Source organism: Saccostrea cucullata, unplaced genomic scaffold (genome assembly GCF_032062105.1).
Source record: "Saccostrea cucullata isolate Sc308-1 unplaced genomic scaffold, CSIRO_AGI_Scuc_v1 ctg235, whole genome shotgun sequence".
In the NCBI taxonomy this organism is placed as follows: Eukaryota; Metazoa; Mollusca; class Bivalvia; order Ostreida; family Ostreidae; genus Saccostrea; species Saccostrea cuccullata.
Genome location: NW_026933134.1, coordinates 24,761 through 37,583, shown reverse-complemented (window position 1 = coordinate 37,583; position 12,823 = coordinate 24,761). Strand labels below are relative to the sequence as shown.

The 12,823-nt window shown below is 32.1% G+C and overlaps 1 protein-coding gene across 1 annotated transcript; it reads left to right on the top strand.

Moving 5' to 3' along the window:
* The first annotated feature begins 6,251 nt into the window (after window positions 1-6,251).
* LOC134237373 (uncharacterized) lies at window positions 6,252-12,477 on the top strand. The gene is made up of 5 exons (XM_062719484.1): window positions 6,252-6,284; window positions 6,429-6,479; window positions 6,579-6,765; window positions 10,725-11,177; window positions 12,241-12,477. Exons 1-5 carry the CDS (start codon window positions 6,252-6,254, stop codon window positions 12,465-12,467), a joined length of 951 nt encoding a protein of 316 aa, XP_062575468.1. The 3' UTR covers window positions 12,468-12,477.
* The last annotated feature ends 346 nt before the right edge of the window (window positions 12,478-12,823 follow it).

The following is a 12,823-nucleotide window of genomic DNA, read 5'->3' as shown; positions in this document are numbered from 1 at the left end:
TAAAATTCAATTGACAATGAACGGACCGGAAGTATTTTCATGTTCTTTTTAAGAACACCTTGAGGATGTGTTTGTGAACCACTGGTGCCCCTGTATGACAGTTTATGGTGGTGGTTAAAGTTTCTCAAATGAGAGTGAAACTCAAAGTGTCAAGGTCAAACGATGAAAGATGTTGTACACCCCCCTCCCACACCACCACCACCACCAAAAAAAAAAATAAATAAATAAAGTAAAAAAAATAAACGGCAAAAGCCCAAGAAGTTACAATTCAGAAGATATTACCGACGTTAAATTTTATTTAGTTGTGGCTAAATCTATGGTCAAAGCCAAAAGATGAAAATTGACTTTATAATTTAACTCAGTGGAATGTCTTGTCTTATAAATAAACTGACAGATAGACAGAGGGAGAAGGCAAAAACTATATTCAATAATTTCATGTAAAATAGCATTTTCCTTAATTTTTCTTTTTTAAACATGATTGAGTTTTGATTTTTAAATTTTAATACATGTGCGATTAGTGAATATTTCAAAATACCAGTACATTACGAAATATTTTGCTCTATATCCAAAATAAAATTGCCCAATTTTTTTAGATTGTCAACCCTTCTATCTTGTCAATGAACATGAATCAGTCAACCAATGGATCTGATCCGGTAACTATACCTTCTTTCCTTCCTCGCACGAATATCATTTTGCTAGTTATGAAGTATGTGTTCTTAAATATGTAATGTTATATAAAAATTGTTATGTTATCAGGATTATTTTGAAATTGCAAGATCAAAGTAAAATTCTTTCTACAGGATAGAGCGATAGCCACAAAAAGAGAAACAAGAAAACATTGATGTAACCATCAATTGTCGCCCGGGAAATATATAAAGTAAACAATGGAAATAAGTCTTGATCATCAAACCGCTTAGATATGTGCGAAAAGTCATGCGTCTAATTGATGGAGACGATAGTGGCGAATATTTTGAAAACTCATAGTCGGATAAAAAATCAAACAAAAACGGTACCATTTAAAACTTGATCAATTCCTCAAGTAAATGTTGGCTGCATAAAATATAAATTGAAGTTAGACACATGCATCAACTATATTCAAAAATGTGTTTTAATTTTCAATTTTCGAATATAAAACACGAACTGTGCAGAGTACGTTTTTATGCGAGAAGTAAAATTCGATGTTCTAAAAAAAGGGACCTGTCATTTTTTCCATAGTAAATGATAAGCAACTTTATATATTAAATATGAAAAACATATATATTTTTACAGATTCACTTTATGGAAGTAAATATATTATGTATCTCCTAATTTATAAAGGAAAGAACAATCTGATTAACAATCTTTCCAATGTTTAGAAAACATTTAATTCTGAATAACTACTCCCGCCCCAATCCCCATACACCAACACTTAAACTTATATGTATAGAGCAGCCCGGTCCTCCGGGCTGCAAAAAAACTAATACAATATCCAGTTATCTAATAGCTACGGCAACTGTCTCCTCTTTCACATGTAAACGTTTTTGCATTTTCATTTGTGGTACAATAATACTCATAATATGACACCAGAAGATCGTAAAATATTAAAAATATGTACAGGAATTATCATAATCCCATAATTTCCTTAATCCCATTTCTCCTTTATTTTTTATGTGTATCAAACCCTGTCGAAGACCTTTGAATTTATTTAGCTCATGGGACGTCAAATTTATGATAGAAAAAAATCATTTGACAAATTCCCAGCAAGGATATAGTGATTGAAAACGATTCAGAATCTATGACATGTCTTACTATTAATCATATACATGTTTTTTTCAATCTAAATTAAAAAAAACTCAATCAAAAATAAATGTGAGGAAAATGAAAACATAATGTATTTTATTTATTTTACAGGGAACGAATTCAAGTGGATATTCACAAGCTCAGTAAGATACAAAAACACAAAGCAGATATAATATAAGTACCTCTCAAAAATTCGTATTTTACAAATAACTAAAAGTAAAACAATCATCTAACAATAATAATTATTAAAAATTGCATATCCTTTGTTAGTATTCATTTTTGAAATATTCTTAAGAGTAAAGTTATCTTCAAAAGGAAAAGAAATATAATTTTATACTGAGTATTAATTTGCTCTAAAATTGCTAGACTTGTCAATACAAGTTGGCATGTTTCTGGAACTAAGTATAACTAAAATAAAACCTATAAATTTTTAAAATTTTATGGCAGGTTGCGAAGTTACGATCTATCTATACGCAACATGCCCTCTACCAACTTATTATCGTTTTACAAACAGCGTGACAGTTTGCTTGATAGGGCGTGCTAAAGTTTTGTATCATTTTACTCATCGATTGGATGTTTGATTTCAATGGAATTAATATAATAATTTGCATATGAAACTCAGAATACAACAATACCCTGATAATACTGGCCAATCACATTGAATGCTTGTTTACCAGTGCGGCATTTGTACTCACCAGCAGCACGTTGTCTGTCTAATACTGCTTTCTGTCCTTAAAAAAAAGCGTGCATTATATTTGTTGTGATTTGACCGCATGGGGTTTTATATAGGCCTACGTGCATGTATTAGAAAACTCAAAGAATGGAATTAGTAAGCAAGACTACTCTGCTACTGTTATAAACTTATGATTATGTAGCTATTATTATAGGTTGTAAAACTTGCTTTGTCCGTCCACGTGTAATTGTTTTTTACTGCATACCCGTAAACATGTCATTCAAAACGATTGGTCAGTATTGTCGGTGGTATTGTTGGGTTCTCTGTTTCATATGCAAAGTATTATTGATTCCATTGAAATCAATCGTCCAATCGATGAGTAAAATGATAATCGGCATACAAAATTTTAGCACGCACTATCAAGCAAACTGTCACGCTGTTTGTAAAACGATAGTAGCTACCTGCAAGAACTATACATATAAAGATCTACATGTACTCTCTTGTTTCACACACAAGTGTAGGTTTCTTACATTGTGATAGCTGTTTTTGTACGATGAACATGTATTAAAACTTTTAACTTTTTAGGCCAATTCAGAACAACAGACAAGGAAGTACCTTAGTAAGTATTAGTTCTCACTCCCTCCCTGAAGAATAGACACCTTCTTATGGTTTTATATATTTCAACTTATAAACTTCCAACTTATAAGCTTTTTTGCTAATCAAGCGTTTGCCTTGAGTAGGATCAGTTTTGAAATTTGGCATGTTATCCACTGATAAGATGATGTCACAGGGGTTTCAACATCATCGTTTATAGTCGGTATTGTTTTTTTTTATTTTGAATTAAGAAAGGAAAGTTCCATATACCTTACCAATACACATGGCTCACGGCGGTTGTGACTGATCAACGGGGATGATTACAACTTCTAAACACCTGATCCGTGTTAAGTGCCCTCTTCACATTTTTGTTAATAATTTTTTTGACCAATCATTGATTGTTATTTTCGCTTTTAAATTGGCATACTTTTAGGTATCCTTTTCATGCATGTTAAACAGGCCACGCAAGCAACACGTTTTTGACTATCAGATCCAACAAAAGGTTGAACAAAAATATGAACGAATCTTAGGTACCCCCTCTTCAAAGCTAGTATAGAATTTCACTTAAGATTTGTATGTTCATTGTACCAAAGTTATATGTATTGGGAGGGAAAGAATAAAGACAATGATTTTTAAAACACGAGATTGCAGTTCAAGATATTATACATGAATGAAGATCATGGAGACAAAATAATAAAAAGGGATGTAAAACCAAGACAACTCTTTTTGTAACAAACATAAATTTAATCAAATTACCATTAAGAAATTACAAATATAATAAATGTTCATTTAAATATAATTTTGAGTATGAATACAATATCATTAAAGTATGTAATTGGTTTGAAATAATTTTGCCTTTTTACCCAAACGATTTAATAAATAAACCATTGTGAAAAATATAAGTTAACAATATCTTTCTCCTTTCTTTCTCTCTTTTTCTCCCTATTTCTTTCTCTCTATCTTTTTAAAATGTTTTATTCATCCATTATGATATGACATTTTTTTTCTACAGACAAATACTTCATCCAATGCCACAAGTGGATATTCAGAAGCTGAGGGGTAAGATTAATAAAATTAAGTAAAACTAAAAACAATCGATACTTCTGAGTGAAATGCTACGATTATCATGAAGATTTCGTCGTTTCTCATGAAAACTCTTGAAAAAAGTCACTATTTTTAAAGGTCGGGCTACAAAAGCTAGTATATCATTTTTCCCGGTAGAGGCTTGGAACAAATTATTGTGGAATTTATAGCTTAAGTTACTCAAATAAATTAACACTAAAGATATGATGTGACTTTCAGACACTTGAAAACGAAGAATATGAAATTATATTCTCAGTGGTTGGTTTATGATTAACCCTGCCATGCTTTCGCAATTTGATACCGTATCATGCCTACGTCATTGGAAACAACAAAACCAACCTTTAAATAGCGATTTGCGTAATGGGTTTGTAAAGAGCAATTTATATAATAACGTTTATGTTGTTTAAATTGTATTGTGAAGTGTTATTCGAGATAACAAGAAATAATTCAGATTCATGGGAGCAAATTTATATTTCTTTTCAAATCTGTTTATAGAAGATAAACAATAATATGGCATAAAAAATAACATATGCCTATATCCATAGATATCAAAAGCAGACAGAAATGTGCGTTATTTACATTCACTTTTAGTCTACATGCACATATAGGTTTCTTAATATCATTGTGATATGTGATAATTATTCTGAGACTATAAAAAATCATACATGAGACTTTATATAACTTTTTAAAGGACAAATAACAATCTTTATGAAAGACAAAGAAATATACACGTGAGTATAACTGTTAGTATAAATAATAATTATGTTGTCTTTTAGAGCTTACAGATGATCTGCATATAGATAGTATTTAATAAATGTTTCATAATCTTTAAGCAAAACATAATGGTTCAAAAAAGTACTGAAAATTGTTTAAATTGATAGATTCAAAACATAATTCTACATGGTGTATACATTTTGCAGGATACAAGAGAGTCACAATATGACAATAGTAAGTTTCAAAACAATTTGACATTGATCATTATAAAGTTAAATCATCCATTGTTTATCGGAAACTTGTCAGTATTTCCGAAGATACAGACTTACATAGTGTAATTTTATCGTTTTCAGATGTTTTCAATTATCATATTGATGAATCTATGATAGGACCAGCAATATTTATCGTGAGTAAAGATAGTATTCATTATTTCATTATTTTCAGATAATGTGTTAATTTAGTAAGGTTTTAAATGTTTATAAATTATTTTGACTTGTTGCAGGATCCAACACACCCAACGGGAAATGTAAGAGTTTTATTCATTTATGAAAACAACTTTTCTAGTCTTTTAAAGAGCTTTTTTAATTTGGGAATTTTCCATAAGGGTTTTAGACGTTTACAATTTCACTATATAAACGTATAATGATGGTAGAATTTCAAGGAAAAACTTTTTTCCTTTCTGAAATGCATATAAATACTGTCATATCTCACATTGAGAAGGATTATTTAAGAACTCATGAGTATCATTGTTGTCTGTCGTCGTCATTGTTGTAGTCGTTGGTGTTGTCGTAAACTTTTCCCAGTTTTCTTCATACTTAGTGGGACAATTTCAAAAAAAATTAGTAAAGGGTATTATAAGTTGAAGGGTTTAAATTTGTTCTAATGAAGGATCGACCACGCAGTCCCCCCCCCCCCCCCCAAAAAAAAAAAATAAATAAATAAAGGCTTCATTTAAAACTTCCCAAGAACTGCATGATGAACCAGGAAAGATAAAAAATATCATTTGGAGTCATTGTCAGGTAGTGCAGATTCAAGTTTGTTCAAGTCATGACCCCGAGGGTAGGGTGAGCCACAATTACATATGACAAAATCTTCTTCTCAAGAACAACAAAGCATTTATTTGTTAAATTTATATGGACGCATCTTCTGATAGTGTAGATTCAAGTTTTCCAGATCATGACCCTCAGGGGAAGGATGGGGCAACAATCAAAATTCAAACTTGAAGGAAAAAAATCAGACATAATAAAAATAAAATATTCAAGCATCTTAAGTTAGTGTAAATTCAATACTGTTTAAATTTTTTCATATCTCCATTTAAAGGGTAGATCGGTACGTTTTATGCATTTAAGATTTTCAACACTTAACTAATTTAAGTTGTACATATATAAAATTATTTAAGGGTCATAGGATGGCAACACCTCAGCGACGTGGCTGTTCAAAGGTGAGTTCTTTTTAAATTTAGTATTGAAATACATGTTAAAATATAGCACAAAAGTTTTACTTAAATTGTTTGCAGCAGTTAAAAAGAATAAATATACCTTTATTACTTTTAAAAATTGTGAAGGATTTACTTAAATAATTTCAGCTACCAAAACACTACTATGTAAATGTTGACCGCTATAAACATCAAACTGAGGTTGGTAAAAATCGGATTTTAGTTTTTGTGGTTTTTGTTTGTTTTGTCATTTTTAAAAAAAAAGTATTTTTAATTTGGTTTTTATTCTGCTTCATAAAGGATAATTTAAAAAGCAAAGGTATCTGTAACAAGATGAGCAAGGCTGCCAAAATATTCATCACAACAGTAACGATTACAGGACTAGCACTTATGCTCGCATATTTAGCCAATGACCAGCGGAAGATATACGACCTGAATAAAAACGTTCAGGCCCAAACCAGTTCTCTTTGGAGTGAGCAAAGTAAAGGTAGATTAAAGTCATATTTGAAATTTTGAAAGACCAATTTTACCTCTTGCTTATGACCTTCTTTGTTATTAAATGAATTATATTGCATAACTTAATCAATTCATATAATCGTAAATCATAGATTTCTTTTATAAATTCAACTAACAAATGCAAGATTATCGTTAAAGCAGAATTTTTTTAGGGTGGATTCAGGGTAAATATAACCAGCAGGCATGTTTCCGAAATTATCTTAGGACTAATAAACGTCTTAAGATATACTGTACTTACGACAATTCTTAAGACTATGTGAGGTTTTCGAAAGTATCCTAACTTAAGAATGTTCTTAAGAATTATCTTAAAGTTACGACAGATTTTGACATATCTTAAGTCGATCTGAAGCAAAAATGACCGCAATGCAGTCATAAGACATTTTTAAAACGTGCAAATTTTAGCGATTTTTCTATTTTTATTTTAACGAGGGTATTCAGACACACCTAGATAAACACATAGTCATAATACACAGAATACTCCATTCTAAAACAAACGCCTATGGTTGTTGCTGGCTCGACGAAATCGTCGGATCAGACGTGACAGAGTATTTAGAGATACTGATAACCATTTTTGACTACCTTGATGATGATGCTATGATAAAAAGGTATAGACTCTCTGGATCTTTAATCCATGATTTATTTGAACAATCTCAAAATAAACTCAAACGTCCTCCTATGAGAAATTCTTCTATATTCTCCTCAGAAACCATGCAATATCATGTGTATTTCTCGTCATATACGCCCCCCCCCCGGGTGTTAAATTACGTGTCTGCATGCATGTACTTTCCAAGAATACCCATGGTTTGATTTCTCATGACATTCAGTGCCTCATGCATATGCATGACATACGTAGTAAGATATTATACATTTATTGCATGATAGTGAGGGAAATATGAAGACTTATTCAGCCAAGAAAAATCATATTCCCCGAGGGCTTCGCCCGAGGGGAATATGATATTTCTTGGCTGAATAAGTCTTTATATTTCCCGAACAGTCATGCAATGAATTGTTTATTATACCGAAACAAGCAAAAACGTTGAAATAAAAATTAACTTTCAAATTCGGCACCGCTCTCAAATTCACTTTCATTTTTAACGTCAAAGTTTCTGAAACCTTTTTACACATTTCTAATTAGCATTTTTATGACTTTTGTAAACCAGTCTATTGTGACGTTGACTACTCTCGGGAGTTTTCTTCGAACGAACGATGATTATTGCTAGCGCTCTCGAGCGCTAGCAACTACGTTAGTCCAAATTGCTTGAATACGCATGCTCGGCCGCCATGGCCGTGCATTCTGGGAAAACTGTGAAAAACTACTACAGATAGACCGTACTATAACAATTTCGTTGTATCGTGTTGTAACATGAAATAACTGTTTATTTATTGTATAACTTACACTTTTAAGATAACTTCATATTTATAATATTTCAAATTCGGGGGGGGGGGGGTTTGCAGACGGAAAAGCCCGAATCATTATCTGATTGTTCTAAACGATGACAAGGGAGGTTGTTGGTTTTTTTTTTGTTTTTTTTTACATCTAAGCGCAATCAAAGATAGATTCTAATTTCTGATTGGTCAATTCAGCCAATCTTACAAATTCAAGAACAGAAGCAAGAATTTATACTACAATTAACGAATAAATCCACTATTTGTGTTTAAAAAATTCTGATGTGTATGGCTTTTAACCTAACATATCTTGACAAAGATGACCTAAAGGACCAATTAAGCTACTTCACATGCGTTCCAAACTCTCTGGACTCTTTACACGACATACACTTTGTGAATTAATGTGAATTGCAGGACACATTGAACATCGACATCTTGAACGCACATGGCGACCTCGGGTAACGAGTTATTTTCTATATTATTTTCAGCTCCCATGTATTTTCTTTGCTACATTGCCAAGAAATTCTCTTCTTTAAATCAGCTCATACATGCAATGTCTCAATCGGTATCTTCTTCATATTATATAGACCCCCCCCCCCTCTCCAGTAAAGGTCATAATTATATGTTCTGTTGCGCCAAACCTCCAACAGGTCACATACCCCCTTATTTCTTAACATTTTGTCTACAAAATAAGCCTCACAGAACAATAATAACTTTATCACTCTCCAGCATTGATAAAAATTAAAGAATTCAGCAAAATAAATCACTTGATCACGGATCTTCCTTTCTGTGTTTAAGAAATGCTACGGCGCTAGCTCACCTATCTTTTTAAAAGATAAACTTGTATTGATTATATTGATTGCGGGAAAATACACTAGGTGTTCCGAAGAGGTGGAATATGATGAAAAGCATGCCGACGACGGGAAATATGAAGTTTTATGGCCCGATCACGTGATAATCTAGAACCAATCAGATAACGCGTTGTGAAGAATAATTATAATGAGGTATAATAAAATCTGTTACATGTTACAGTAAGAGAATAAAACAATTTAATCTCACTTAACATGAGAGAGAGAAAGTACATATAACTATAACATGTATATTGTTTTTTCGGTGACCTCACAGTTGTCGAAACCGCCCTTTATGCCAAAAAATGGAATATAACCAATTATTCTCACAATCTTTTTCCTGCGTCGAATTTTGGTTGGGGATGGGGGAGTCTCCTCCAGTTTTCCATGCTTCCCTTTCATTTTGCGCTGCCTTTTATTTTGTTTCGTTCATGTAACAAGACATTTCTTCTTCACTTCTTCTGTCGTCCTGCAGTGGTCGATGTTATTTACCTTGTTAATTTTCTCATATATTGCCTCCGATGCTCTTTTCTTTGAAGAATTTGTAGATACTTTGGAAAACTTTGAAAATAAAATTGCTCTTTGTTTCTCCACCTCATCAATCAGTATTTTGATTTCAATCTGAGAAAATTTAGGGCTTCTCTTTCAACTCATCTGCTGGGTGTTTACTTGTTGAACCAGAATTTGTCAATGAATAAGGGTTCCATGGAGCAAATTGGCACGCTTTTCATCGTTCAAGAATTCTGAATGATCAAACTGTACTCTGTTTGAATTTGATATTTCAGCGTCGAAATAAGATGATGAATTAAAATAATATATAAAATGTTTATATTTATAGATTTTAAAAAAGTCAATTTTTAAAAAAGTTTACTCTTAAATATTTTCATTACGATGACATAATGTCTAGCATGATATAGCAAAAATGACAACTCTCTGATTCCTGACAATGGTTTAAAACTTTGCGTACATATATTTCCATGTCATAATGATTTAAGATTTCTTAGTTTAGGATTATCATTAGATAGCTTTGAAAAACAATTTAAGATAATCTTACGATGATCGTAAAATTTTCCTAAGATATGTCCTAGAAAATTTCTTAAGAACAATCTAATGAAATTTTCGTAAACATGTCGGCAGGGATTTAAGATCTCCACAATTGAATATTACTAACCATTTAGCCCTTATGGATTGTTATATATATCTTTCTTAACATTAATTATACATATATACGAACTCTTGAGGATACATCGCTAAATTTGCTAAAAATTCCACTTATTCGATAAACAATCGCCATACCCGAAAACAAAAGGTCAAAGGACCTTAAAGTTCAAAAAAGAAATTAGCCCGTACTGTCTGATTTCTAAACTTTTTGTTAACTTGTCAAACAAGAATTATTAGAAAACTTGAAGACATAAAACATTTTGTATTCAGGTTCATGACGGGACCTTTCAATATTTTTTTACATTATTTTTGTCCCCCGCTTGAAAAGTGGGGGATATTAATTTGGGTCTGTCCGTCTTTTGAGCTCTCCTGATATGTTCAATAGCTCAATATCTACATTATGCAGATATCTTCCTGGTTGTTTGACATTTTTAAAGCTTTTAAAAATGATCATTGTATTAGCACCGTATTCCAATTGGTAAAATATTTTTTAATGGGCCCTAAAGCTTCAATTTTGTTTTCTTTCTCTTTGTAGACAGTGACGATTTTAACAATACACTGATAAAACTTACTGAAGATCAAAGAGAAGAAGATGAAATAATGAGTATTTTTATAAATGACACTCTAATGCAATTAGAAAAAATTTCAAATGTGACAAATATAAGCCTTTCTTTATCAAAGGAATCACAAATATCATTCAGAGTAATGACGGACATGGTGGAAGATTTGTCGAGTCAAACAAATTCTTCAATGAATGAAATTGGGAACATGGTGGATGCGTTGTCTAACGAGATACAAATTTCGTCGAGCAACATTACAAATACAATGGAAACATTATCTAATGACACCAAAACATCATCCATAGAACTGAAGAACATGTTGAAAGAACAATCAAATCAAAGCAATACTTTTCTAGAAGACAAAATGAAAGAATTATTAAAAGATCTAAAAGACGAGTTGACAGCACTAATTGAATCGAGAATAGGAGGTATGATAATTTTGTTCTTTAAATCATTAGATGTATAAATATAAATTTAAAATTGTTTTTGACGGTAATTACTGTGAAATCACTAATTTTCGTGGGGGTTTGATTTTCGTTGTTTTCGAGGTATGAAGAGACCCACGAAGTCATGCCCACCACGAAAAGTAAATTTTCATATGCAGAACTACTTTTTTGTTAAAATCCCCATGAACCAACTTTCTTCAAAAAAAAAAAAAAAAAAAAAAAAGGAAATTTGACCCCACGAAAATATGTGATTTTACAGTATCATTTTTTATTCACGTTCAATTTGATCTTAAATCATTCTTTAAAACAGGAAAAAAATCAGAGGTTGCAAACGGTTACCAAATATCACTAGTATAAAGTATCAAAATATTTATTCAAAGAATCACTGTGTAGTTTGATAGGCATGTCAGGGCATAGTGTAGAATCGTTTGCAGAATGGATTCAGCTTTTTGGTATACCTGGCATATAAAACACACTAGACCTTGATTCCTTATATTATCATTTATGGTGATTGAATGATTGATTGTATACTGTTTAACGTCCCTCTCCAGAATATTTCACTGATATGGAGACGTCACCATTGCCGGAGAAGGGCTACAAATTTAGGCCTATGCTCGGCACTTACGGCCTTTGAGCAGGGAGGGATCTTTATCGTGCCACACCTGCTGTGACAAGGGGCCTCGTTTTATACGGTCTCATCCGAAGGACCGCCCCATTTAGTCGCCTTTTACGACAAGCAAGGGGGTACTGAGGACCTATTCTAACCCGGATCCCCACGGGGCCATTTATGGTGAAATGAAATTGTAAATATAAATTAAAAAAAACTGCTGTCTAAAAGTTTTAAAATTCACGAAGTCTTCCACGTGAATTTCAATAGTCAATTGGCGTCAGGGTCAGAGTAAGCTGAAGGAGATTGACATGCATATAAAGCTCCTAGTTTTACCTGGCGAAATTCACATTGAAGTGTAATTATCCTGAAATCAACTAATTTAACTTTCAAAGTGAAAACATTTATAAAATAATGTATTTTTTTTTCTTATCTCAGGTGGCTGTATAAATAACAGTTTAAACGTCACTACCGGGGAATGCCAGGAAAGCTGTTTGAGAGTCCCTGACGGGAATTACCAGTCATGTGACACTTGTCATGGTTACGTGACTTGTGCAAATAATTATTACTTTACTATGAACTGTCCGGAGACTCTAAAATGGGATGATAATAAAAAGAGTTGTGAAAGGACAAGTGAAACTTGCAATCGAGATGATTTCACCTGATACTAATAGTAATCCTATGACATTACTTGAACTATTGTTCTGTCTCCATTGAACAGACATTTATAGTCAGCAGGCAGCGTTAGAAAGGACTTAAATTTGTTGATGACATACATTAATCTTTCGATTAGCGAAAAGTACACATATTGTATAGCCGAAACTCTTCTTCATACAGTGTATATAACATGAGATAAAAAAAACATGCATAAAGTCATTGAGCTGTTCCGTCCGTTATTTAACGAATGTAAACATGATAACATCAGGATTTCTATAAAAATTGCTTTCTGTACAGTGAATTTATTATGTTCTAAGTTCTTGAACGATTCTTACAACCAAATACTTACAATTTTGTACATCGA